The following is a 26,784-nucleotide window of genomic DNA, read 5'->3' as shown; positions in this document are numbered from 1 at the left end:
CGCCACGGCGGAGCGGCGGGGCCGGCGGGCGGAGCTGCATCGCACCCACCGGGGACACCGGCGCTCCCCCTGCTGCCACTCCCAACATGGCGGCGGCGCTGCCCCGGCTCTCCCTGCCGCTCCCGCGAGAGGAGGGGGTGAGTCCTCGCGAGAGCTCGGCGCGGCGGAGCGGCCGACATGGAGCCGGGTGGCGGCCCCGGGCCGGGCCCTATCCCGGTCCCGGGGAACAACAAGGGCCGCGGTGGGGCGGCCGCGCCCGGGAGGGGCCGCGACTTGGCCCGGCCGCCGCGCAAGGACTCCGAGGTCAGCGCCGCCGCCGCCGGCAGTGGGGCGGCCTTCCCGGGCGGGGCGGGCTGTGCCGGGCCTCGGCCAGGGCCTGCCCATGGGTGCCGGTGCCCCGGGGGCGGTGCCGGTGTTCGGTCGGTGCCGGTGTTCGTGGGTCCCTGTGGGTGCCAATGCCCGTAATGCCGGTGCCCGGGGGTGCCGGTGTCCGGCCCTTCCAGCCCTGCTTGGGCTCCGCCTTCCCCGGGACCGGCTCGGCCGGTGGCTCCGGTGCTCCCGTTCTGGTCGCAGGGCCCGTCCTGGACCGGCCGCTCCCTCGGTATCGGTTCTCTGGGCTGTGGAGCTGAGAGGCCTCTCCCTTCTCGGCCCTGGGGCTGCCCGGACCCTGCTCGGTCTGGGTCGGTGCCGATTTCCCCTTTATCAATCCCTTCCCCAGCTCCGGGCCGCTGTGACCGGGCTGGGCCGCGAGGGTGGCTCGGTCGGCCGGTCCCAAACGGGAGTGACAGGGCTGGCCCGGGGGTCTCCCGGCTCAGCCGGGGGTTTCTCGGTGTTACCGTTCGGTTCCAGCCCGGGATGGGGTGTCGGGTCCCGCTGCCGTGCTCGGACCAGGGCTGGTTCCAGCCAGAGGTGACCAAACCCCTCAGGGCCACCCCACGGTGCTGGGGTCACCCCGAGCCTTGGGGTGGGAGGGTTGGGTGGAGCTGGGGTGTCCCAGGGCTTTTCCAAAGCGTTTCACTCCTGGGATGGCCCCAGAGCCGTTCTCTCCCATGGTTCCTCAGAAAAGTCCCTGGAATGCCAGGGGATGGATGTAAGGGGGAATCTTGGAGAACCTGAGGTGGTTGGAGCTACCCCTCCCTCAGACTCTTGGAATTCCGGATTGTCCTGATGTGGAGTGGAGTGGGAGCCCCCAAATTTAGGAGAGTTCTGCTTGTGGATTCATTCAGGGGTAGGTGCCCCAAAATTTGTGTGGGTTTGGTTCTGGGTGCGCCCCTTCTTCAGGAATAGGTGCCCCAAAATTTGGGATGGTTCTGTGACTCTGCTCCTTGCTCAGGGCTGGGTGTCCTGAGAGGGTTCTGGTGTGGGTCTGCCCTGTGCTTAGGGGTATGTGTATCCCAAAATTCTGCTCAGGGTCTGATCCTCACTCAGAAGTGAGTGCCCCAAAATTTGTGAGAGTTCTGGTGTGGATCTGCCCCTCACTCAGGAGTGGGAGTCTTATAATTGAGGAAAATTCTGCTCAGGGTCTGCCCCTCACTCAGGAGTGGGAGTTCCATAATTCAGGAGAATTCTATCCCTCATTCAGGTGTGGGTGCCCCAGAATTTGGGATGGTTCTTGTATGGGTTTGCCCCTCACTCAGGAGGAGTGGGTGAGGATTCTGTTCTGGATCCTCCCCATGCTCAGGAGTGGGAGTCTCATAATTCAGGAGCGTTCTGGTGTGGATTTCAGGATCCTGAAATTTGTGAGAGGTGCTGTGCACCTGCCCCACTCAGGGCTGGGTGCCCTGAAATGCTGTGGGTCAATGTTCTTGATTTCTGTAAAGGGAGCTGATGATATTTTGTGCACTAAAGGTTCTCCTGGCTGTTTTCGCAGTTTCTCCAAAGCTGTTTGGAGCTGTTTCATCCTCACTAATCCCATCTGCTGGCATAGCACAGGGAGATAGCCCAAATTTTGCCAATTTTATGTGGAATGGGTCAGCTCTGAGAGCTGCTTGATCTCAGAGAACCCTCTCCCTGTGTCCTGGGGTGTTTGTTGTGCTTTGGGGGCTCCCCCCGTGCTCTGGGGGTGCTGCAGTGGCTGCAGCACAGCCTGTGCAGACGCAGGAGGTGGGCTGGTGTTGCCTCGGTAACGTTTGTGCTGCTGCAGAAATGTTTTTGGTCCCTAAACCAGCAAGACCAGCCCTGGATTTGCAGGAGGATGAGGTGAATTGTGAGTGTTTTCAGGGGTTTTGGTTTTCCTGAAATGTGCTGTAATGGAACTGATTTTTCCCCCGTGTTTTCAGGGCTATTCAGAATCACCAGACCTGGAGTTTGAATATGCAGACACGGATAAATGGACAGCAGAGCTCTCAGGTAAGGAATAATTCTGTGATGGATCACTTAATCAACCATCATTTCCTCTCCTGGTAGAATTAAAGGAACTGTCAAGTCCAGTATCTCGTTATTGTTATATTTAAATGCTGTATTGATGTTAAAAGGGACAGGATATGTGTAGTTCATATTTTTGGCCTTACACTGGGTGGGGTTTTATTACATTTTTATATTTTGCTAAAACCGCAGTTCCCAGGGCTGAGTTGCAGCTTGGTGCAGTTTTTTGGAGCTTCTCCTCTTTTGGCAGAGCTGTACAGCTACACAGAGGGGCCAGAGTTCCTGCTCAACCGAAAATGCTTCGAGGAGGACTTCAGGATCCACAGTAAGAGCTGGATCTTTTTCTGGATTCCTCTCCCCTGGGGGGGCACAGGGATTTCTCTTCCTAGAGAAGAGGAGCGTGATGTCAGAGCTTACTGGGGTCTGCAGCTACTCCCGAGGGGCAGCTTTGATCTCTGCTCTGTGTGAGCAGGGACAGGACCCAAGGGAACGGCTGGGGCTGTGTCAGGGGAGGAGATCAGGGAAGGATTCTTTGCCAGAGGGTGCTGGGCACTGCCCAGGCCCCGAGGCTGCCAGAGCTCCAGGAGTGTTTGGAGAATGCTCTCAGTGGGAGATTTTGGGGTGTCTGTGCACTGCCAGGAGTTGCCCTCTATGATCCTTATGCAGCTCAGGACATTCCATGACCTCAGGGTTCTGTGCAGCTCAGGGTCCTGTGCAGCTCAGGCCATTCCATGATGCCAGGACTGCTCTAATTCCTTGCTGAACAGCAGGATCCATCCCTCAGCCCTCACCCATCCCCAGCACTCCCTGGCTCTGCTGTGCCAGCTGAGGCTGTGCCCAGAGCCCTGCTGTGCTTTGCAGTGCGGGACAAGAAGTGGCCGGAGCTGGAGCGGACGCAGCACCGCACGCACGCCATGCGCCTGCTGGACGGGCTGGAGGTGACGGCGCGCGAGCGGCGCCTGCGCGTGGCACGCGCCATCCTCTACGTGGCACAAGGTGACACCGCCCCTGACACCTGGTTACCGCTGCTAGCTCCCTGAAATGGGTTAGCTTGTAATATATATGTTATATATATTGTACAGTAATATATATATTACTGTACAATATATATAATACGTAGTATATATTATATATATAATATTATATATATAATATTATATATAATATATATAATATATTATATATATTTATTATATGTATTGTACAGTATATGAAATGGGTTAGCTTGTAATATATATGTTATATATATTGTACAGTAATATATATATTACTGTACAATATATATAATACGTAATATATATTATATATATAATATTATATATATAATATATATAATATATTATATATATTTATTATATATATTGTACAGTATAGTTGTACAGTTAGATACAGTTAGTTATATGTGTTATATTGTATATGTTAACTGTATTATATATAGTGTAAATTTAAGTATTTAATATAGAACTCCTTTATGTTAATAATATTTATATATATATAAGATATATAAGATAAATAAGGTATATATAGGATATAGATATAAGATATATGATATATATATCTAAGGTATATATATTATATCTAAAATGTATTTAAGTTATATATAAGATATATAGATATAAGATATATCTAAGATATATATATGGGATATAGATATAAGACATATAGATACAAGATATATCTAAGATATATATGTAAGTTTTATCTATGATATATTTGTTATATATAAGACACATATAAGATACATCTAAAATATATATAAAATGTATAGATATAAGATATATATAAGATATATATGAAAGATATAAGCTATCTTTTAAATGTATTAGATACAAGATATATATCTTTTTTTATAAATGTTTATGTATCTTATAAATGTTTAATACATTTTATATAGTGTATATATTATATACACTGTATAATACAATAGTATTATATACAATATATATGCAATTATGTACTACATATACTATATAATGCGATTATATATATATACGATATAATACAATAGATACACTAATACCATAGTATATAATACAACAGGTAATATAGAGTTTTATATTATATATAGTATAATGTATATTGTATTATAATATGTATTGTAGATTATATGGTAGTATGTGTTACATATAAAATACACATTATAATTATATGTATATACTATATGTATGAGACATAGTACAATATAATTTCATATATATAATATATACATATATAATTATATACACTGTATGTAATATTATTATGTATGTACTATACATATGAGACATAGCACAATATAATGTCATATACAATATATCCATAAAAATATATTATTATGTATACTATATGTAACATTTTTAAGTATATGTGAGACATAGTACAATATAATCTCACATATATAGTATATCTATAAAAATAATTATAATATGTATACTACATGTAATACATAATACAATATAATCTACAATATATATTATGTATAATATACTATATATTGTATATTATATATTACATGTTATGTCTAACATATAATGCATTGGGTATTAAATATATTTATACACAATATATGAAATGCTGAGTAACATAATGAATAACATGTATAATATGTATAATATATAATGTAAATATATATATTTATAATATGTAATATAAATGTATATTATATATTGTATTAGATATAGTATATAGTTTATGTTATTCATATTATACATTATACACAATATGTTATATATATTGTGTGTAATATATCAATATATAAAATAATGAATGTATAGTATTACTATGATACTATAATTACTAATTATTTTAGTATTTAATATTTAGAAGAATTTTCATTCCTTGTGGATTCCATTCCACCTGGGATGTCTGGAACCAAGCTGAATCTCATGGGATCAGATAGTTTAGAGCAGTTTGGCCCAAAATGTGGCTGATTTCCCTATGTTACCCCAGTTCTGCAGACCTGGAATGGGTTCCCCAAAGAGGGCAGCTCCATGCTGTGCATGCCAGTTTTCCCCCAGTTTGGAGGATGTGTTTTCCATACAAGGGCTGTGGGAGGGCCCCTAGGGCTGGCATCAGCAGGGTCTCCTTGCAGGCACCTTCGGCGAGTGCAGCTCCGAGGCCGAGGTCCAGGCCTGGATGAGGTACAACATCTTCCTCCTGCTGGAAGTGGGAACCTTCAACGCCTTGGTGGAGCTGCTCAACATGGAGATTGAGTGAGTACTGTGAGAAAACACTTCAGGAGTGGCTCTGGAATTCACCAGAGTGACTCCCTTTGTCCTGGGTGGGTGTGTAATGTAGGATTATACCTGATTTCTCCTGAAATTCCCCATTAATCAAAGTGCCTGGCAGCAGACAGGCAGCTCTGCTCCTCCTCACGTGGCTGTGCTGGGAGCAGGGAGTTCATGGCAGCAGTGTCTGTCTCAGGGTTTGGAGCTGGCACGTGGAGTGCCCATGGCAGAGTCTGAATTCCCCCAAATTCTGTCTGAGCTGTTCTCCCTCTGCAGCAACAGCGCAGCCTGCTCCAGTGCCGTGAGGAAACCTGCCATTTCCCTGGCTGACAGCACCGACCTCAGGTATGCAGTGGGAATGGGGGCACCAGGAGGGGCTCCAGGGTTTGCTGGGGGCTTTGGGAGGCTGAGGCAGGCACTGGAAGGGGTCCCAGAGCTGTCCCAGCTCTGAGAGTTTCCACAGGTGTCTGTTGTGCTCAGCCTGCACAGCAGGAATGGGACAGATTAGGGATATGGAAGCAGTAAAATTTGGGAAAGCAGATTTTTTTCTGTTTGGACTTGTAGAGACTTTTCCCCCCAGTGCCTGTGTGCTGGTTTGGAGCAGATGAATTGTGGATGTGGTCTGGGTTGCTCCAGCTTCTCCCTGGGTGCTGGCAGTGGTTCCATGACTTATCCCTGGCAGGGATTCAGCTGCCGTGGTTTTTGCAGGGTGCTGCTGAACATCATGTACCTGATTGTGGAGACCGTGCGCCAGGAGGCCGAGGGGGACAAGCCTGAGTGGAAGAGCATGAGGCAAACCTTCCGAGCAGAGCTGGGTGAGGACCAGGAGGTGGGATAGAGCTGCCAGGGCTGGAGACAGTGACATGGCATTTGGCTCCAGGAGTTGAGTAATAGTGACTGGCAGCACTGGGTTGGTTTCTGCTCAGCTTGTGGGGCAAAGGGAGGTGGGCAGAGGAAGCCATCCAGCCTTTGCTGCTGCTGGGTGCTCTCTTCCTGGGAAAAAAAATTGAATATTTGAGCTGTTGTTTCCTCTTAAACATAGAGGTAAGAAATTACAGAGTTTACAAGGCCTTGGAAGGGGAGAGGAGCTGTCTGGGGTGAGGTGAGGATCTTGGAGCTAATGGGGAGGAGGGTACAGGTGCTGGTGATACTGGTGATCAGTGTGAGGCCAGGGATGAGGAATTCCTGGCTGATGGTGCTGTGTGGTTCCAGGAGCCCCCCTGTACAACAACGAGCCCTTCTCTGTCATGCTCTTTGGGATGGTGACCAAATTCTGCAGTGGCCACGCTCCACACTTCCCCATGAAGAAGGTGCTGCTTCTGCTCTGGAAGACTGTGCTGGTAAGGAGAGGCCATTGATGTGGGATGTGTGGTTTGATACTTGGCAGAGGAGGAAATTCTGCTCTCAGAGTTGGCTGTAATTGCTCCATCCTCTTTCTCTGGTGTTCAGTTTTCCTTTTAACCCAATCCCAGGTTTTCCTTCACAGTGAAGCAGTGGATATTGATGTCTGGAGCTGGATACTAAGGATAGATCCAAAGCAAGGTCCCTGGCTGGGGAAAGGAAGGCTCTGAACAGTTGTGGGTGCCTGGACATCCTCCTGTCCCTCCTGCCTCTCTCAATAACAAGAGGAACACAGGACAGGCAGCTCCTGTTTGAAACTGGGAAAGGATTTGGGCTCCTCAGGACAAGAGAGATTTTGAGGGGCTGGAGTGTGTCCAGGGAGGGGAACATCACTGGGGAAGGGTCTGGAGTGGCTGAGGGAGCTGGGGGAGCTCAGCTTAGAGAAAAGGAGGCTCAGAGGGGACCTTTTGGCTCTGCACAACTCTCTGACAGGAGGAGGCAGCTCAGGACAAGAGAAAATGACATCAAGCTGTGCCAGGGGAGGTTTAGGTTGGATATTGGGAAGTTTTTTTGATGGAAAGAGTGGTCAGGCATTGGCACAGGCTGGCCAGGACAATGTTGGAGTCACCATCCCCAGGGGGATTTAAAGGACACACAGATGTGGCACCTGGTGACGTGGATTACTGGTGGCTTTGGCAGTGCTGTGGGAGCAGTGGGACTCGATGATCTCAGAGGGCTTTTCCAACCTGAACAATTCTGTGATCCTGCAAAATGAGTTTGGGAAAGGCAGGTATAGATGCCCTTGGAGCCCCCTGTGCCATGCTCAGCATGCTGTGATCTCCCTTGCAGTGCACCCTGGGAGGGTTTGAGGAGCTGCAGAGCATGAAGGCAGAGAAGAGGGAGATGCTGGGGCTGCCCCCCCTGCCCGAGGACAGCATCCAGGTGATCCGCAACATGCGCGCGGCCTCCCCGCCCGCCTCCGCCTCCGACCTCATCGAGCAGCAGCAGAAACGCGGCCGCAGGGAGCACAAGGTGGGGACAGGGACATCAGGGAGGGCACTGCCAGGCTCTGTCAGAACCCAGGAAATCCCTCTGGCTGCCCTGGAGGGCTCCAGCCCCTGCCCAGGGGGCTCGGAGAGCTTAGCACAGAGCCCAAGACCCCTGTGCCTTTGATGTAGCCCTTGGAAGAAAGAATTACCAACCTTTATATGAAGAATTACAAGTAAAAAATGTTTAAGCAGAATGATATTTGTCATAGGGTGAAAAATAGATTTTTGAGGTTTTTAGAATGGGGGTTCAGGGGGCAAGATAGAGGAATCTGGGCATGTCCAGTCTTCCTTCTTCTTTTTCCTAGCCTCCATCTTCTGGGTGATGTTGGCATTTTTGGATTGGTTTAAGGTAGAAGCTCACTGTCTAATATAGGTGATAGGTATTGGGAAGTTATTGTAAATAATGTACCTGTAGTTTTTAGTATAAAAAGACAACACCACCTCTGAGGTGGGCAGTGTGCCTCAACCTGACCTGCCAGACAGACCTTGGCAGGTTGGAGAAAAAATTTTATAGATAAGAAACCATAAACAACATTGAGAAGGAGAATAGAAGAGTTCTGACTCCTTCTTCAACTGCTGGGCTGGGAAAAGAGACTTTCTGACACATCTTGGGGTCACTGTGACCTGCAGAGATTCCAGAAAGGTTCTGGGCTTGTCTGTGGGACATTCCCTTCCTGCTCTCCCCTCCAGGCCCTCATTAAGCAGGATAACCTCGATGCCTTCAACGAGCGGGATCCGTACAAAGCTGATGATTCCCGTGAGGAAGAAGAGGAAAATGATGATGACAACAGCCTGGAGGGAGAGACCTTCCCCCTGGAAAGGGATGAAGTGATGCCCCCCCCTACCCAGCACCCCCCAAGTGACCGCATCACCTGCCCCAAAGGGCTGCCCTGGGCTCCCAAGGTCCGGTGAGTCTGGGGTGTCCCTGCTGGAAGAACTGGAGCAGGGTCAGGGAAGTGGAGGCTGTTGGATGTTGGGAATCTCAGCAGGGATGTAGGGAAGGTTTTTGGGATTGGGGGGGTCACTCTGATGGCTGTTTTCTTGTGGGGTTGGCTGGGCACCCTTTACCTGACCACAAGGCTTTTCCCTGTGCCTGGGCTGTGCCTTTCCCTGTGCCTGGCTGGGCATCTTCCAGATGCTCTGAAGATGTGACTCTTCCCTTCTCCCTTTGCTGCAGGGAGAAGGACATTGAGATGTTCCTGGAATCCAGCCGCAGCAAATTCATCGGCTACACGCTGGGCAGGTGGGTGCAGAGCCAGCCCAGTGCTGCCATTCTGGGGGAGCTGTGGGAGAGGCCAGTTTGGGGGCTGCTTTTGTCTCTCTGTGGCAGCAGGGAAGGCCTTGGCTGGCTGGGCTGTAGCTTCATCCCTGGGTGGTCTCTGCCCCACCCCTGGGTGCTCAGCCCTGCTCCCAGCCTGGCTCTTTCCCTCCTGCAGTGACACCAACACCGTGGTGGGCTTGCCCAGGCCCATCCATGAGAGCATCCGCACCCTGAAGCTGGTGAGTTGAGGAATTCCTCCAGCCCCTGCTGCTGGATGGGTGCCCCTTGCCCATCTCCCTGCTCCCATCACAGCTCTGGGTGGATTTCCCTATTTTCCCCTTTCTCCACCTTGTGATGGGAGAGCAGCCTTAAGCTTTCATCTCATCCTGGATTCACAGATTGTCTGAGCCCCTTCCTTAGGCAGCTCCATCCCTTCCTTAGGGGATTCCATCCCTTATTAGGGGATTCCATCCCTTCCTTAGGGGGCTCCATCCCTTCCTTAGGGGGCTCCATCCCTTCCTTAAGGAGCTCCATCCCTTCCTTAGGGGGCTCCATCCCTTCCTTAGGCAGCTCCATCCCTTCCTTAGGGGGCTCCATCCCTTTCTGGAGGCTCCATCCCTTTCTTAGGGATTCCATCCCTTCCTTAGGGGGCTCCATCCCTTCCTTAAGGAGCTCCATCCCTTTCTTAGGGATTCCATCCCTTCCTTAGGGGATTCCATCCCTTCCTTAGGAGGCTCCATCCCTTCCTTAGGGGATTCCATCCCTTCCTTAGGGGGCTCCATCCCTTCCTTAGGGGGCTCCATCCCTTCCTTAGGGGGCTCCATCCCTTCCTTAGGGGGCTCCATCCCTTCCTTATGAGGCTCCATCCCTTTCTTAAGAGGTTCCATCCCTTTCTTAGGAGGTTTTATCCCTCTCTTCATGTCTTCATCCCTTTCCTAATGGCCTTGTCCCAGACCTGAGCCCAGCAGCTCCCACCCTGCCCATCTAGCCAGGTCACCCCTTGGTCAGGGATCTGGGAGGGATGGAACAGGGTGGTGGGAGCAGGCTGGGGCTGGGGGCAGCACTGGGGACCGTGGTGACCCCCCCTGTCCCCCTGCAGCACAAGTACACATCCATTGCTGAGGTGCAGGTGCACATGGAAGAGGAGTACCTGCGCTCCCCGCTCTCAGGAGTGAGTGTGGGGATGGATGGGATGGGGTGGGATGGGATTGGGATGGGGATCCTGGGCTGGGAGTTGGGGGCACTTGGTCCTGCCAGGTTTTTTGGCAGGACTGAGGAGTTTGTTTTGCTGGGGAGGGGTTTCTCTGGAGCAGAGGGGTCGGGGGTATCCTGCCCTTGGGTGCTGGTGGCAGCTCCTGGGATGGGGTTTTCTGGTCTCTCCTGGCACCAGGGGGAAGAGGAAGTGGAGCAAGTCCCTGCAGAGATCCTGTACCAGGGCCTGCTGCCCAGCCTGCCCCAGTACATGGTGAGCTGGGGAGCACTGGGATCCCCTGGATCAGTCCCTTTCCAGTGATGCACCCCACGTTTTCACCTCCCTCCTGCAGTGGGGAAAGGGCCTGTTGCCAGTCCCCTGCAGCTCCCATTCCCCCTCCATCTCTCCCTTCTTCCTAGATTGCTCTCCTGAAGATCCTCCTGGCTGCAGCCCCCACCTCCAAAGCCAAGACAGACTCCATCAACATCCTGGCAGACGTCCTGCCCGAGGAGATGCCGTGAGTGGCTGTGGAGCAGAGGGGCTGGCTGGGGCTGGGAAGGGAAGGAGGGGTGGGAGGGAGCTGGGGGAGTGCCCTGGTGTGGGCTGGGGCTCCTTGGGGGACGTGACCCTGCTCTGCCCTGCATTGCACCCTGCAGGAACTGTTGGACTCGATGCTCTCAGAGGGCTTTTCCAACCTGAATGATTCTGTGATCCTGCAAAGTGGGTTTGGGAAGGGCAGCTGTAGATGTCCCCATGCTCAGCATGCTGTGGTGTCCCTTGCAATGCATCATGGGATGTTTTGGGTGGGAAGGGACCTTGAAGCTCATCCAGTTCCACCCCCTGCCATTGGCAGGGACACCTTGCTGCTGTATGGGTGTCCTTTGCCCATCTCCCTGCTGCCATCACAGCTCAGGGTGGATTTTCCTGACCATTTTCTCCTTTCTCCACCTAGTGATGGGAGAGCAGCCTTAAGCTTTCATCTCATCCTGTATTTATAGCTTGTCTGAGCCCCTTCCTTGGGGGGCTCCATCCCTTCCTTAGGGGGCTCAACCTTCCATTAGACCAGGTTGGTCTTGGACACTTCCAGTGATGGGGCAGCCACAGCTTCCCTGGACACCCTGTGCCACCCTGAGAGGGATGAACCCCTGCTGACACTGTCCCTCTGTGTCCCCCAGGACCACTGTGCTGCAGAGCATGAAGCTGGGTGTGGATGTCAATAGGCACAAGGAGATCATTGTCAAAGCCATCTCTGCTGTGCTGCTGCTCCTGCTCAAACACTTCAAGCTCAACCACATCTACCAGGTGAGGGGGTCCAGCAGTGCCCACGGGTCTCTGGGCATGGCAGGACCCTGAGTGGGTCCCTGTTCACCCACATTTCTCCTCCCCAGTTTGAGTACATGGCCCAGCACCTGGTCTTTGCCAACTGCATCCCTCTCATCCTCAAGTTCTTCAACCAGAACATCATGTCCTACATCACTGCCAAGAACAGGTGAGGAGAAGGCTGCACACCCGTGGTGGTGTTTGCAGGGGTCCCAGGCTGAGAGAAGAGATGAGGATCTGACTCCATATTTCAGAAGGCTTGATTTATTATGTTATGATATATATATTTTATATAGCCACAAGTCCCATTTTCATAAGTATCTGAACACTTTTCTTCACTGTTAGGTTATACAAACGTGATTAAAGACCATATTACTTCTGAATCATAGGTTCAAAATTTACTATATATATACTATATTTACTATATATTTACTATATATTATTAAAACTATACTAAAAGAATAGAAGCAAGGATTTCATCAGAAGGCTGGCTAAGAATAGAAAAAGAATGATAACAAAGGCTTGTGACTGAGACAGTCAAGCCAGCTGACTGTGATTGGCCATTAATTAGAAACAACCACATGAGACCAATCCCAGATGCACCTGTTGCATCCCACAGCAGCAGATAACCATTGGTTACATTTTGTTCCTGAGGCCTCCCAGCTTCTCAGGAGAAAAATCCTAAGGAAAGGATTTTTCATAAAACATGTCTGTGACACATACCTGCATTCCTGGGGGATGTGGGAGGGGTCCCTGTTTCTTTGGCCCCTCTTCAGTCCCTCCCTGGCAGTGGCTCAGGCAGAGCTGGAAAGTTCCCACCAGAGCCCAACTGCAGTGTGTGGGAAGTGGGGGCTTCATTTCCCCCATGCCAGGGGGATCTGGGGGTACACCTCAAGCACCCCTCTCTTCCTGCAGCATCTCCGTGCTGGACTACCCCTACTGTGTGGTGCATGAGCTGCCAGAGCTGACGGCTGAGAGCCTGGTGAGTCCTCCTGCTGTGACACTCCTGGTGTGCCCGTGTTCACAGGGCTCTGGGGATGAGGGAAGAGATGAGGATCTGACTCCATGTTTCAGAAAGCTTGATTTATTATTTTATGATATATATTTCATTAAAACTATACTAAAAGAATAAAAGAAAAGGTTTCATCAGAAGGGCTAGCTAAGAATAGAAAAGAATGATAGCAAAGGTTTGTGGCTCGGGCTCTCTGTCTAAGCTAGCTGGACTGTGATTGGCCATTAATTACTAACAACCACATAGACCAATCACAGATGCACCTGTTGCATTCCACAGCAGCAGATAACCATTGTTTACATTTTGTTCTTGAGGCCTCTCAGCTCCTCAGAAGGAAAAATCCTAAGGAAAGGATTTTTCATAAAAGATGTCTGTGACAACTCCTGGCACCTGGGGTGCTGCCGGGGGAAGTTTGGGGTGCAGGGGGGCAGCAGGGCTCCAGCACCCAGCCCCTGCACCCTCAGCTCTGCTGTGCTCATTCCCTGGGGTTCTGGAGAGGGGGATGGCAGGTGTCTGATGGGGTGGAGTATGTCCAGAAAAGGGAATGGAGCTGGGGAAGGGGCTGGAGCAGCAGGAGTGGCTGAGGGAGCTGAGGGGACAGCCTGGAGAAAAGGATGCTCAGGGGAACCTTCTGGCTCTGCACAATTCCGTGACAGGAGGATGGAGCTGGAGGTTCAGGTTCTGGTCCCAGGGAACAAGAGAGAATGGCCTCAAGCTGTGCCAGGGGAAGTTCAGGTTGGATATTGGAGAGAAATTCTTTGTGGAAAGGATGCTCAGGCACTGGTACAGGCTGACCAGGGCAGTGCTGGAGTCACCATCCCTGCAAGTGTTCAGACAATGCGTGGGTGTGGATGTGGCCCTGACAGTGCTGGGGGAACAGTTGGACTTGATGATCTCAGAGGGCTTTCCCAATCTTAACAATTCCATGATTGGATGAGTCCATGCCCACAGGCTGTGCTGTCCAATGGTTCCTCAGATCACCCCAGCCTCTCCCCATCCCCGCTCCAATCCCTTGCCTGACGCTGCCTCTCCTTCCCCACAGGAAGCTGGAGACAACAACCAGTTCTGCTGGCGGAACCTCTTCTCCTGCATAAACCTCCTGCGCATCCTGAACAAGCTGACCAAGTGGAAGCACTCCCGCACCATGGTGAGCCCTGGGAGTGCTCTGGAGCTCAGCCTGGCCAGGCACCTGCACTGGGGATAACCTGGGACAAGCCAGGGCTTGAGCAGGGGAGTGGAGGAGGGGTTGGCCCAGGGATCCATCCCAGCTGGATCTGGAATGTTCTGGCAGATGCTGGTGGTGTTCAAGTCGGCGCCGATCCTGAAGCGGGCTCTGAAGGTGAAGCAGGCCATGATGCAGCTCTACGTGCTGAAGCTGCTCAAGGTGCAGACCAAGTACCTGGGCAGGCAGTGGAGGAAGAGCAACATGAAAACCATGTCAGCCATCTACCAGAAAGTGAGGCACCGCCTCAACGACGACTGGGCCTACGGCAACGGTACATCCTGGCATCCCTGGCATCCCCAGCCCTCCTGCCCCAGGCTCTGTAGCATTCCCCAGCCCTCCTTCCCCAGGGTCTGTGGCATCCCCAGCCCTCCTTCCCCAGGGTCTGTGGCATCCCCAGCCCTCCTTCCCCAAGGTCTGTGGCATCCCCAGCCCTCCTGTCCCAGGCTCTGTGGCATCTCCAGCCCTCCTTCCCCAGGGTCTGTGGCATTCCCAGCCCACCTGCCCCATGGTCTGTGGCACCCCTGGCATCCCCAGCCTTCCTGCTCCAGAGTCTGTGGCATTCCCAGCCCTCCTGCCCCAGAGTCTGTGGCACCCCTGGCATCCCCAGCCTTCCTGCTACACTGTCTTTGGCATCCTGGCATTCCCAACCCCCCTGCTCCAGGCTCTGTGGCATTCCCAGCCCTCCTGCCCCAGGCTCTGTGTCCCCAGCGTGCCCTTTCTGCCTGGGGTTTGGGCCTATGTTCTGGGTTGACCTTGGTGGATCTCAGCTGGTTCAGCTTGACCAGGTGCCCACTAAGCTGCTCTACCCTTTCCCAGCTGGACAGGGCAGAGAAAATCAGCTGGGGAATGACTTGTAGGGTGAAATAAGGTCATTTAGTACAGCAAGAGCAGAAAAAAAAGTAGGTTTGTTCTCTACTTCCCATCAGCAAGTGATGTTCAGGCACTCTGGGGAGGCCAGGCTGCAGCACGTGGAGCTGCTGCTCTGGAAGGCACATATTTTAAATAACTGATGCCCCATCATTCCTCCTCCTCCTTACCTTGGCTTTATATCTGATCTGACATCACAGAATCTGGAATATTCCCTTGGCTAATTTGGGTCAGCTGGCCTGTGTCCCCTCCCAGGATCTTGCATGTGCTTGATGGGGTGGGAATTTTGGGAGACAGTGCTGGTGCTGTGCCAGCTCTGCCCAGCAGAGCCAGAGTACTGGTGGGTTCCCAAAACCTTCCCAGCTCCCACTGCAAAGCCCAGCACTGGCAGGATTCCTGTGGGAAAACAAATTCCAGCTGAGCCAGACACTGCCCAGCAGGTCTGGGGTGTGGGAGGGATTTTGGGGATGACATTTTAGGGCTCAGGGCTCTGCCAGAGGTGTCAAACCTTGGCTGAAAACCCTTTTTGGCCTAAATTGGGCTGGAACTGCAGGTTTGGTGCCTCCCCAAGGGGGTCCAGGTGCCCCAGTGGGGTGACCCCCTCCCACCATCAGAATGTGGGAGGTGGGACAGGGTGGCATTGCAGTTTTGGGCGTTTTGTTTTGGCCCAGGAATGTCCTTTGGAGTGTTCCAGCATTTCCTGGTGCTGAGGCAGGTGGGGCCAAAGGGAGCCCCCATTCCTGGCTTTGTTTTGTTGGTTTCCCTGTGCTGGGGATGCTGGAAGTGGTGGTGGAAGGAAGCTCCTGGCCCTGTGCTTTGTTTGACCTGCAAAGGCCTTTCCTGAGTGGGAGGGGGCTGGGGGTGTATGGATTGTTGTGAGGAGACAGAACCAAAGGATATTCCAGACCCTAGGACATCATGCTCAGGATATAAAGTAGGGAGAAAAAGGAGGAATTGGGGGATGTTGGGAGTGATGGTGTTTGTCATCCAAGCCACCATTCCCTTGGATGGGGCCCTGTTCTCCTGAAGGTGCTGAACACCTGCCTGCTCATGGGAAGTGGGGGATTAATTCCTTGTTATTCTTTCCTTGTGCTGCACAGACTTTGCTTTCTTTATCAAGCAAAAGCTTTATTATTCTTTATCCTAACCCAGCAATTTTCCAGCTTTTACCCTCCTGATTCTTCCCTGCTTTGGCTGGTGTGGTAATGAGCAATCAGCCATCTGGGGCTCAGTCTGGCTGGGGTTGCACCAACACCCCGAGGGCTTTGGGCTGGCTGAGGAGTCCCCAGCTGTGCTCACAGGGGTCTGGGGATGAAGGAAGAGATGTAGATCTGACTCCATGTTTCAGAAGGCTTGATTCATTATTTTAAGATATATATTACATTAAAACTATACTAAAAGGATATATATTACATTAAAACTATACTAAAAGTATAGAAGAAAAAGTTTCATCTCAGAAGGCTGGCTAAGCTAAGAATAGAAGGGAAAAGAATGATAACAAAGATTTGTGACTGTGATTGGCCATTAATTCCAAACAACCACATGAGACCAATCACAGATGCACTATTGCATCCCACAGCAGCAGATAACCATTGGTTACATTTTGTCCCTGAAGCCTCTCAGACAAAAATCCTAAGGAAAGATTTCTCATAGAGAGATGTCTGTGACACCCAGCTCTGCTCTGACCCCTCTCATGCCTGTTCCAGACCTGGATGCCCGTCCCTGGGATTTCCAGGCAGAGGAGTGTGCCCTGCGTGCCAGCATCGAGCGCTTCAACTCGCGGCGCTACGACCGCGCCCACGGCAACCCCGACTTCGTGCCCGTGGACAACTGCCTGCAGAGCGTGCTGGGCCAGAGGGTGGAGCTGCCCGAGGACTTCCAGCTCAACTACGACCTCTGGCTGGAGAGGGAGGTGTTCTCCCGGCCCATCTCGTGGGAGGAGCTGCTGCAGTGATGGACACAGGGTTGCTCGGAGAGCTGGAGGCTCACGGGGCAGGGCAGCGAGGTTTGGGAGGGGGTCTGTGCTGTTGTGGTGGGCTTGGGAAGAGGATGGAGCTGAGACCACATGCTGCCCCTCTGTGAGCTTCCTTCCAGGCTCATCCCAAAGCTGAGGGTGCCCTGGGGGTTTCCTGTTTGGGTGGGGGGGATCTCTGCCCACCCACCCCATGTGATGCTTTCAGGGGCACCCCCTTGTCGTGCCCCCCAGCCAGGAAGGGGGAGCAGGTGGGAGTGGGGGTCCTTGGGTGGCCCTGCCCAGCCCCTCTGGGGGGTTTGGGGGGCTTGAGGGGCTGGGGTGGCCTCCCCTCACCCCAGGAGGGGTGCAGGAGCTGTACATATATTATATATATTTGGTGATACCTCTGCCCTGAGCGTGGCTGGGCTCTGTCCCTGTCCCTGCCCTCCTGCCTGGAGCTGGGCTGGGATGAGAGCTCCTCATCCCATGTCCTTGTCCTCACCAACCCCAGGGGTACATGGCCCCTCACCAGAAGGTTTAATCTTATTTTGCATCCTGTCTGTTGGTTGGGGGGAGCAGGTTCCCACAGGCTGTCCCTTCCTTCCCTGTCCCATTCACTGAACCCTTCCCCAGCTCTGTCCTGGGATTTCTGACACCTCTGTGGTGTTACCACTGGGGTTTTCTTTGTGGTGTCACCACCGGGATTTTCTTTGGTCCCTGCTCCCAGCAGAGGATCCTGACACCAAATCCTGCCAGAGCACAGCCATGCACCTCGCCTGGCCTCAGTTTCCCTGGCAGAGGGGCGGCAGCAGCCTTGGGGGATGAAATCCTGGGGGATTCACCCTGATTTGAGGCAGGAATTTGCAGAGATGGTTGTGGGCAGAGGGAGCCTGGGACAGCACCAATTCCATCACCTGCTGGGATTCTGAGCCTGTGGAGCTCCAGGGGTGAATCCAGCTGTGGGGATGCTCAGCCTCAGCCCTGGAAGCAGCAAACTCAGCCTTATGAGCCATCAGAGAAGTTCTGTGGGCACAGCATGGATGGTAACATGCCTGGAACTGTCCCCATCCTGCTCTCTTCCCCCTCAGCCAGGGGTGACATTGAGCTGGATCCATCTGCATGCCCAGTGCTGCACCCTGACCCCGTGGGCAGCACAGAGCCAGGTGTGGATGTGCCTCCAGGAGAACACAGAGAAGGAAAAGCTGCCCTGGCTTGGTTTAATGATGAGTAAAACTTCCAGAAATCCCTGCTCACCCTGCTCAGGACACTGCAAACCCACCCAGCAAAGCTCCCTCAGCACCACTTTGCACCCCAGTGAACCCCTGAACGTGGTTTAGAGGGAAACTCTGTGGTGCTGCTGGGCTGGGATGGTCCCAGAGGGCTTTTCCAGCCTCAAGGACTGCAGCTCTGATTGTGGCTGGGGTGTTCAGCAGCCCAAACCTCGTCCCTTATCCCTCATCCCACATTCCAAGGGAGCATCAGGTCCTGGCAGGGCCCAGCTCTCAGTGGAAGACAAATGGATTTTATCCTCCCTAGGACAGAGGTTTTAAATGGGGATTTTATTTTTTTTTTATTTTCTTACTGCCCTCCTGAACCACAGAGCGCTGCTGGATATGCCTTGCCATGGCTGTACCCACCTCTGGCACCCACCTCCAGCACCATCCTGCCCCCAAACCCATTCCCAGCACCAGAACAGGCCTGAGGAGCCTGTTGGAAGTCTCCATCCCCACCCCCCCTGGCTTTATAGGGCTGCTGGAGCCATAATTCACTTATGAAAAATGTGGTTTATTGTTTAGAAATGAATAACACAATGCCCACCGTTGGGAGGGGGTGTCAGATGTCCTGGCTGAGGGTGGGCAGCCCTGGGCTGGCACCCACTGTGCCCAGGGCTTGCCTGAAAACCTTGGGCTTCTCCAGATTGGGCTGAAACAGCAGATTTGGTGCCTTCCTGAGGGGATCCAGGTGCCCCCCAGGGGTGTCCCCCCTGTCTCAGGATGTGGGGCAGGGGGGCATTGCAGGTTGGGCATGGAGGGAGTTTGGCCCCAGAGTGTCCCTGGTGCTGGGGTGAGCTGGGACATTCCTGGCTTCATTTTTGGTGTTTCCTGCAGTGGGAGAGGTCACAGTGGGTGAAGGGGGGGACAGGACATGCTGGCTCTTGGGGGGACTTGGGGACCCCCAGAACAGATGAGGTGCCCCCTCATTACCGCCCTTGCAGGTACCACCTGTAACCCTGCAAAATGCAGAAACCCCTCACCCAAATTGCCCATTTGTGCCCCAACCCATCCCAATCCTGGGAGGGTTCCCACTGGGAATTACTGGGTTCCACTGGGAATTACTGGGTTCCACTGCTGGGATTAAAACTCCTTCCTAGGGGGAACAGGGTGACTCCTCCAAGGAACAGCCTTAATTTGGGATTTTATTGTGCCAGGGCTTTATTTCCCCTCCAAGAGGGAGCAGAACGAGCTGTGATGCTCTGGGGGGGCTTTGGCCCTGCTCCCAGTAACACCCAGTACCAGGAGCTGTCCCAGCCCAGTCTTCCCAGTATGGGACTGGGAGAGGAAGAGCCCAATTTCTGCCATTGCTGGTTGTGCTGGGCAGGGGGTGAGCGGCCAAATTTCAGCTGGGGAGGGGAGAATTGTCCCCAAAAGTGCTGCCCTGGTGCTCCACAGCCCCACCCAGGGGCACACACGAGGGGTGAGGAAAGCTCCATCAAACCCAATCCCTGAAGGTGCTGGGAGGGCTCAGGAAATTGGGGGAGCCATTTCCGAGCTTCCCCCTGGCTTTGGGGACCCCTCTTTTTCCTCCCCCTGGCCCCTCATTGGGGTGAGGGCAGTGCTGGATGCAGGGGCTACATAGAGGGGGTGAAGGAGACCCCACAGCCTGACCCATCCCTGGGATCTTCCCAGTATGGGACTGGGAGGGGAAGAGCCCAATTTCTGCCCTTGCTGGTTGTGCTGGGCAGGGGGTGAGCGGCCAAATTTCAGCTGGGGAGGGGAGAATTTCCCTCACATTTCAGCTGGGGAAGGGAGAATTTCCCTCACATTTTAGCTGGGGAAGGGAGAATTTCCCTCACATTTCAGCTGGGGAAGGGAGAATTTCCCTCAAATTTCAGCTGGGGAGGGGAGAATTTCCCTCAAATTTCAGCTGGGGAAGGGAGAATTGCCCCCAAAAGTGCTGCCCTGGTGCTCCACAGCCCCACCCAGGGCTGGCAGGGGGCGCACACGGTGGTGGGGTGGGGAAAGCACCGGGAATCTCCTTCAAGCACAATCCTGAAAATGCTGGGAGGGCTCAGGAAATTGGGGGAGCCATTTCCGAGCTGCCCCTGGCTTTGGGGACCCCTCTTTTTCCTCCCCCTGGCCCCTCTCAGCGGGGTGGATGCAGGGGAAGCTCGGGGGGTGCAGGGAGGGGGTGAAGGTGACCCCACAGCCCGCTCCCCTCTCTGGGGTGGGGGATTCACTCCGGCGGGATGAAGGCTCCGCGTCCATCCCCTTGGCATCATGTGGCCCAGCTCAGGAGGCTCCCGGCGCCCTCTTTGCTCTTCATCCTCAGCGGCACCAGCGGGGGCGCTTTGTACTCGTGCTGGGCGGGCTCGAAGGGGTGGGGGAGCCCCGGGGGGGGCAGCCCGGGCAGGGGGTACAGGCTGTTGATGCCCGGGGATGCAGGGATGCCCACGAAGCCATTGCTGGCAGCGGGGGGGTACGGGGACATGCAGGGCGACGGGATGGGCTCGGGGGGCAGCAGCCCCGGGGGGCTCCCAGGGCTCGGCCACAGGTTGTTCTGCAGCTGGAATAACAACAACAACAACAAAAAGGCCAAAATGAGGGTGGGGACATCACAACCTGCTCAGTTTCCCCCCATTCTGCTTTAGATCCCAGTGCCCCCTTCAGGATAACTCGTATCCCACCCCTGTAGGATTCTCCTCAGGGTGCAAAGGGAGCGATGCTTTGCTGTTTTCTGCCCTTGGTGGGGGTGAATCCTGCTTGAATTATTCCCCCTGGGAGAGTTTGGCTTCAGGGATGTGCATGAAGCTGAGCTTTAAATTATTTTTTTGCTTTTTGATACTGAGGGGGAAAATGAAGCTTTGCAGAAAAGGGGGGCAGGAAGCACCGATGGATGAGAGCTAAAGGGGATCTTCAGGAGGAGGAACACCCCAAAACCTGCCCTAGAGAGGAATGGAGTGGGACATAAAGCAGCACGTGGCAAAATGTGATCTTCCCTCTTTTCCATCCGGGGCTGCACTTCTCCCTCCCAAGGATGGGGAAAAACGTGGGGGGAGAAGGGACAGGAATGGGAATGTGGCGGGGTAGGAATGGGTGATGTGGGGCAGAAAGGGCAGGAATGGGTGATGCTGGAGGCAGGAATGGGAATGTGGGGCACCCCCAGGTGCTTTAGAGGGACCCCCCTTTCCCCCGGGAATGAATGGGGGCTCTCAGGGCTGCAGCAGCTCCCGAGCCATCTCTCTCTCACCTCCTGGATTTTCCCGTAGCGTTCCCGTTTCCGCCACTTGGCCCGGCGGTTCTGGAACCAAACCTGGGGATGGAGGAGGGAGCTGAGGTGTGGGGACCCTTCCCCTGCTCACTGCAGCTCCTGCCGAGCTCTGTGCTCCTCCCAGGGCCAGGAGGAGCCGGGCACGGGAAGCTGCTCTGTGCTCAGCATTGGAGCTCTCTGACCAACACCGGGATTTTCTTGTCCCGCACAAAAAATGATCCTTCCTGCTCCCTTTTCCCCTCCCTGCTGCTTCTGGCACTTGTTTATCCCAGATTTTGCTGCAGAATGAGGCTTTTTGGCTGCTGATTTTCCATCTGCTTGTCCCCTCCGTGCTGGGGTGGGGACAACTCCAGCATCCCCTCCCGGAGAGGAGGATGCTCCCCGGGATACCTGGCTTGACACTCATGGCTATGGGTGGTTTCATCTCAATCCACCCCAAATCTGGGTTTGGAGGCTCCTGGGGACACTTCCAGCCCACTTTTGGTGGGTTCCTGGGGACACTCCCCCTGCCTGTGCCTTGTTCCTGCTCCTGGGGATGGCAGCTCCCTGCTCGCTCCCTTACCCTCCTCCTCCATTCCCCCTCCAGCTGCCTCCTCCCACCTGGAGCCTCAAACGCCATGGGGACAGCAGAGCTGGGCAGGGAGGGTCGGTGTCACCCTGCCCCAGCCCCAGTCCCACCCACGGGAGCTCCTGAGGTTCCTCTCCTGAAGAACTGAGCTGGGAGTGATGGATTCATGGGGGGCATCACGATGAGGGCATTCTGAGGGGGGGTGGTTGGCACTGACCTCCCAAACTTTGGCTCTTTCCACCCTTTGGGTGCTTGTCCAGGGAGGGAGTGCAGAAGGTTCAGGGACAACCAACACCCAACCACAGCAGAGGGTGCAGAGCCTGAGATTTTCCATCTGGGGTTTAGCGTTTTCATGGGAAATCAACTTCTATCTCAGCACCACCTTGCAGAGAGGAGAACCCCTCTCCTGGCAGCCCCATGCCCATCCCTCTGTGCCCATACCTGCACCCTGGCCTCCGTCAGGTCCGTGCGCAGTGCCAGCTGCTCCCGGGCGTACACATCAGGATAATGTGTCTTCTGGAAAACCTTCTCCAGCTCCTCCAGCTGGAACGTGCTGAAGGTCGTCCTGTTCCTCCTCTTCTTGCTCTTGCTCTTGCCCAGGGGCTCGGGGAGCTCGGGGATGCCATAATCCCTGAGGCTGCCCAGGGGTGCTGCCAATGGGCACCCCAAGTCCTCCGGGGCTTTTGGGGGGACCCTGCAGGCTGTGGGAATGGCCTGGAACCCACCTTTGCAGCCCTTCTCACCTGGGGGGAGAGGCACAGCACCGGGGGTGTTAGCAGTGCCAAGGAAGCTCAGAACTGTCCGTGCCACAGCCCTGGCATCCCACTCCATGCCATCCCGTCCCATCCCATCCCAGGGAATGTCACAGTAGTGTCCCAGGAGAAAGGGCTCAGCATGGACACACAGCAGGGCAAAAATCCATCCCCGAGAAGGGCAAAATTCCGTCCCTGACAAGGGCAAAAATCTGTCCCTGAGAAGGACACAATCCCTCCCTGAGAAGCCAAAAATCCACCCCTGAGAACGGCAAAATCCATATCCGAGAAGGTCAAAAATCCGTCCCTGAGAAGGGCAAAATCCACCCCTGAGAAGGGCAGAAATCCGTCCCTGAAAAGAAAATCCTTCCCTGAGAAGAGAAAAAATCCCTCCCTGAGAAGGGCAAAATCTGTCCCCGAGAAGGGCACAAATCCATCCCAGAGAAGGGCAAAAAAATCCATCCCTGAGAAGCCAAAAAAACACCCCTGAGAAGGGCAAAATCCGTCCCTGACAAGGGCACAATCCATCTCTGAGAAGGGCAAAAATTCACCCCTGAGAAGGGCAAAAATCCATCCCTGAGAAGGGCAAAATCCGTCCCTGACAAGGGCACAATCCCTCCCTGACAAGGGCAAAAACCACCCCTGAGAAGGGTAAAAATCCGTCTCTGAGAAGGGAAAAAATCCAATCCTGAGAAGGGCAAAAATTCACCCCTGAGAAGGGCAAAAATCCGTCCCTGAGAAGGGCAAAAAACCAGCCCCGAGAAGGGCAAAAATCCAATCCTGAGAAGGGTAAAAATCCGTCTCTGAGAAAGAAAAAAAATCCAATCCTGAGAAGGGCAAAATCTGTCCCCGAGAAGGGCACAAATCCATCCCCAAGAAGGGCAAAATCTGTCCCTGACAAGGGCACAATCCCTCCCTGACAAGGGCACAATCCCTCCCTGACAAGGGCAAAAATCCACCCCTGAGAAGGGTGAAAATCCGTCTCTGAGAAGGGCACAAATCCATCCCCGAGAAGGGCAAAAAGTCCATCCCTGAAAAGCCAAAAACCACCCCTGAGAAGGGCAGAAAATCCACCCCTGGGAAGGGCAAAATCCAATCCTGAGCAGGGCAAATATCCATCCCTGAGAAGGAGCTGCGGGCAGGAAAAGCCTCCGGAGGCTGGGAAAGCCTGGCTGGAGCAGTGGGTGCCCTTCGGGGCTGCTCTGTGCTCCTGAGCCAGCCCTTCCCTGGAGCGGCAGCTCCCAGGAAAACTCTTGGAAAGGAGTGAAAACACCACCCTGCTTTTTCTGCTGAACCAAACTCCCTTTCCTCACCCTCCTCTGGGACCAGAGCAAGAAATCTGGGGGGTCTGCCCTTCCCTTTGGTGCTGCTGCATCACTGGGGCAGATAATGGAGTAGGATCAAGGAGGAAAATCCCTGCCACATGTTTGGGGGCCACCTCTGTACCCCCAGAGGGTCATTTGTCCCCACATGGGGACACCCAGAGTTTGGCAGCTCCAAAATCTCCGGATGCTGTTGGGACCCTGCTGGGTTGAGACAAGGAAAGGAGAAGTGAGCAGGGAATTGGCAGATAGGGAGGGGTGCCCTGGGGTCCCCCATCTGCTGAGGGGTCACCTAGGGAAAGGACAACCTAAAAATGCTGGGTTTGCCCTGATCCCACCCCAGTCATCAGCTGCAGATTTGGGGTTCCTGCAGGTGAGACCTCATAGGGCCAGGAGGGGAAATGCCTCCTTTGGGATGGATCCTCCTCCCCACCACACCCCAAGAGAGAAGGAAAATGGGGTTCCCATCCCTGCAGAGCCGCCCAAAGCAGCCCCAGCACGGCCTTTTCCAGCCTTTCACTTTGGATGTTTGGTTGTTTTCTAATTAAGGCAATTTGGGGGCTATGGAGCCGCCAAGCTCCGATCCAGCTGCTTTGAATTAATGAGGAATTGTAATTTGGGGGAGGTTTGGGGGGGTGATTGCTGCTGGTCCCTCTCAGTACCGACCTGTCTGGTCATGGATAAGGCAAAGGAATGAGGCTGAATTGCCATTTCCTCCCTGCTCTGGCCTCCAAAGGGCTCAGCCGCTGGCCTGGAGGGTTTTAATGATTCAAAACCAAATCTCACCAAAGAGCAGACCCAAATATAACCAAAACTAAGGAAAAACTGGCCAAAATAAAATCCTGCTGCACAAAGCATCGAGTTTGGGGTTTTTCCCCCTTTTTTCAAAGGCCATTTCCAAATAACCCACGGGTTTTGGTGTTGGAGACAAATAAATAAATACCCAGAAACAAGGAAAAGGCAGGAAGGAGCGGGATACAGGCACGAAACTAAACAAACACAGCGGCACCGGGGCACAAAGGGAAGATACAGATATTTTTCAGATATTTTTCTCCCACTCCTTCCTAAACTGACACCCCCTGAAAGATTTGGCGGCGCTGGGGAAGGCGGCAGCTGGGGAACAGCTGCACAATTCCAGGGGTAATGGGGAGGGGAAGGAACTCAAAAGGATCATTAGTGAAGGGATGGGGCACGGAAAGGACTCCCAGGACCCGGAGGAAACACCCGTGGGTCGGCAGCATCCCCCGCCGCGCCTGGAGCAGGTAAACGCTGCTGCGGGGCCCTCCCGGTGCTCCTGATGGCTTTTCCCGGCTTTTTGGGGTTTTTTCTACCTGTTCCCCGAGGCGGCTTTGCCGGGTCCCACCTGGTTCCCATCGCCCCTGCAGCTCTGCCTTTTGCTTTTTCTATTAAAGCAGAATTGGGGATATAAAATTAAAGCGAAAGTGAGAGACCGGGGCAGCCCCCGACGGGCCGGGCCGGGAGAGCGCAAAGGAGCGGCGGGAGAAACCGGGAAGGAATTCGGTCCTGTCCGAGCCTGGACACGGCCACGGAGCCCCGGGACAGCCGGGCCGAGGGGAACCGGGAGCTCTGGAGCTCCGGGGAGAGCCGGGGAACCGGGAGAGCCGCAGCCCGGTACTGGGAACGAGAGCGGTGCTGCCCCGGAGAGGGGCACCGAGGGAACCGGGCAGCGCTGGGGCTCCGAACCGGGCACCGGGTACCGGGCAGCGGTGCCAGCCCCGCAGTCCGGCCTCCCCCAGGTCTCGGAGCCCCGGGCCCGTCCGTGCTGCCGCCGGTCCTGCCCGGTGGGCTCCGGGAAGCGGAGTCGGCGGCCGGACGCGACTTTGCAGCCTCCTCCGGGAGCGCGGCCGCTCTCCATCCCCGGGAACGGATACCACCGTTCTCCATCCCGGGAACGGGGACCGGCCTTTCCCCACCCCGGGCCGGTCCCCGCCGTCTCTGCAGCGGGGCCGGGTCTCTCCCGCCGCTTTTTCTCCCCCTTCCCCCCTTGTTTCTGGAGAAGGGAACCGGCCCGGACACCCCGGTCTCTGTCGCGACACAGCTCCACTGGCGACACTCGGCAGCACCGGCCCTTCCCCGCTCCGGCTCCCGTCGGGGGACGCCCTGCTTGTCCCCGACGGGGCCATATCGCGACATCGCCGCCTCGGAGCAGTGACAATGCAATGTCACCGCCTCAGCGCAATGACACCCTCGGGGGGGGGGTCAGGGCTGGGGTCCCGGCGGAACCGAGAGGGGGAAGAGAAGCAGAAGGGGCCGGGAGGTGTCGGCAGCCCCGGCCCCCCATCCACCCGCGGCTCCCCGGTACCTGCAGCCCCGGGCGGGTACAGCGGCTTCCCATGCACGGCCACGGCGGGCGGGCCCGGGCTGGGCACCCCCGGGTACCGCGGGCAGCGGCCGGGCCGGGGGCTGAGCGGCGGCGGCCGCCGGTGGGGCCCCGGAGCGCCGAGCGCGAAGGCGGAGGGAGGCCGGGGGAGCCCCGGGGGAGCCCCGGGCCGGCGAGGCGGGGGGAAGGCCGGGCAGCCCGGTGTGTCCATGGCGCAGCACGGAGGGGACGGGGACGCTCCGCGGGAGCGGATTTTGTGCGGGGCACCGGGGATGGGGGGGGCGATGGGGAGGGAGGGATCGCCCGCAGCCCCCCCAGCCCGCACACCCCCAGCCCCCAGCCGGTCACGTGCGGCCTCCCGGGCTCCGGGTTAACCCTCTAATCCCAAATCCCGCCCTGCCGGGGACACTGTCCCGCGTGGGTCACATCCCCCGGGGCAGGGGCTGCAGGGCGAGCCATGCCCCCGTCCCTGCTCTCCCAGCTCCACCAAACACCCTGGGCTCTTCTGTGATCCCAAACTCC

At 54.4% G+C, this 26,784-nt stretch overlaps 2 protein-coding genes across 5 annotated transcripts; one reads left to right on the top strand and one right to left on the bottom strand.

Annotated features, from left to right (window-relative positions):
• STRIP1 (striatin interacting protein 1) lies at positions 1–18,038 on the top strand. 4 transcript variants are annotated; one of them, XM_064732948.1, is made up of 22 exons: positions 1,153–1,228; positions 2,168–2,199; positions 2,280–2,349; positions 2,615–2,689; positions 3,226–3,360; positions 5,435–5,555; positions 5,847–5,915; positions 6,279–6,385; positions 6,783–6,910; positions 7,761–7,943; positions 8,651–8,868; positions 9,138–9,203; positions 9,397–9,460; positions 10,321–10,392; positions 10,612–10,686; positions 10,833–10,930; positions 11,589–11,715; positions 11,802–11,902; positions 12,649–12,715; positions 13,788–13,892; positions 14,037–14,241; positions 16,544–18,038. In XM_064732948.1, exons 1-22 carry the CDS (start codon positions 1,168–1,170, stop codon positions 16,789–16,791), a joined length of 2,427 nt encoding a protein of 808 aa, XP_064589018.1. In that variant the 5' UTR covers positions 1,153–1,167; the 3' UTR covers positions 16,792–18,038. The 4 variants fall into 4 exon arrangements, with proteins under 4 accessions (XP_064589019.1, XP_064589017.1, XP_064589018.1 ...); XM_064732949.1 differs by lacking the exons at positions 1,153–1,228; positions 2,168–2,199 and adding an exon at positions 1–137; XM_064732947.1 differs by lacking the exons at positions 1,153–1,228; positions 2,168–2,199 and adding an exon at positions 154–303.
• Positions 18,039–18,411: 373 nt separating this feature from the next.
• ALX3 (ALX homeobox 3) lies at positions 18,412–26,473 on the bottom strand. Its single transcript, XM_064732951.1, has 4 exons — positions 26,245–26,473; positions 22,289–22,590; positions 21,259–21,321; positions 18,412–20,574 (listed from the first exon to the last, which is right to left on the bottom strand). Exons 1-4 carry the CDS (start codon positions 26,471–26,473, stop codon positions 20,287–20,289), a joined length of 882 nt encoding a protein of 293 aa, XP_064589021.1. The 3' UTR covers positions 18,412–20,286.
• Positions 26,474–26,784: the final 311 nt, after the last annotated feature.

This window comes from Zonotrichia leucophrys, chromosome 26 (assembly GCF_028769735.1).
Source record: "Zonotrichia leucophrys gambelii isolate GWCS_2022_RI chromosome 26, RI_Zleu_2.0, whole genome shotgun sequence".
NCBI classification, from domain to species: domain Eukaryota; kingdom Metazoa; phylum Chordata; class Aves; order Passeriformes; family Passerellidae; genus Zonotrichia; species Zonotrichia leucophrys.
Note: the sequence above shows the minus strand (reverse complement) of the source record. Positions and strands in the feature narration are given on the sequence as shown.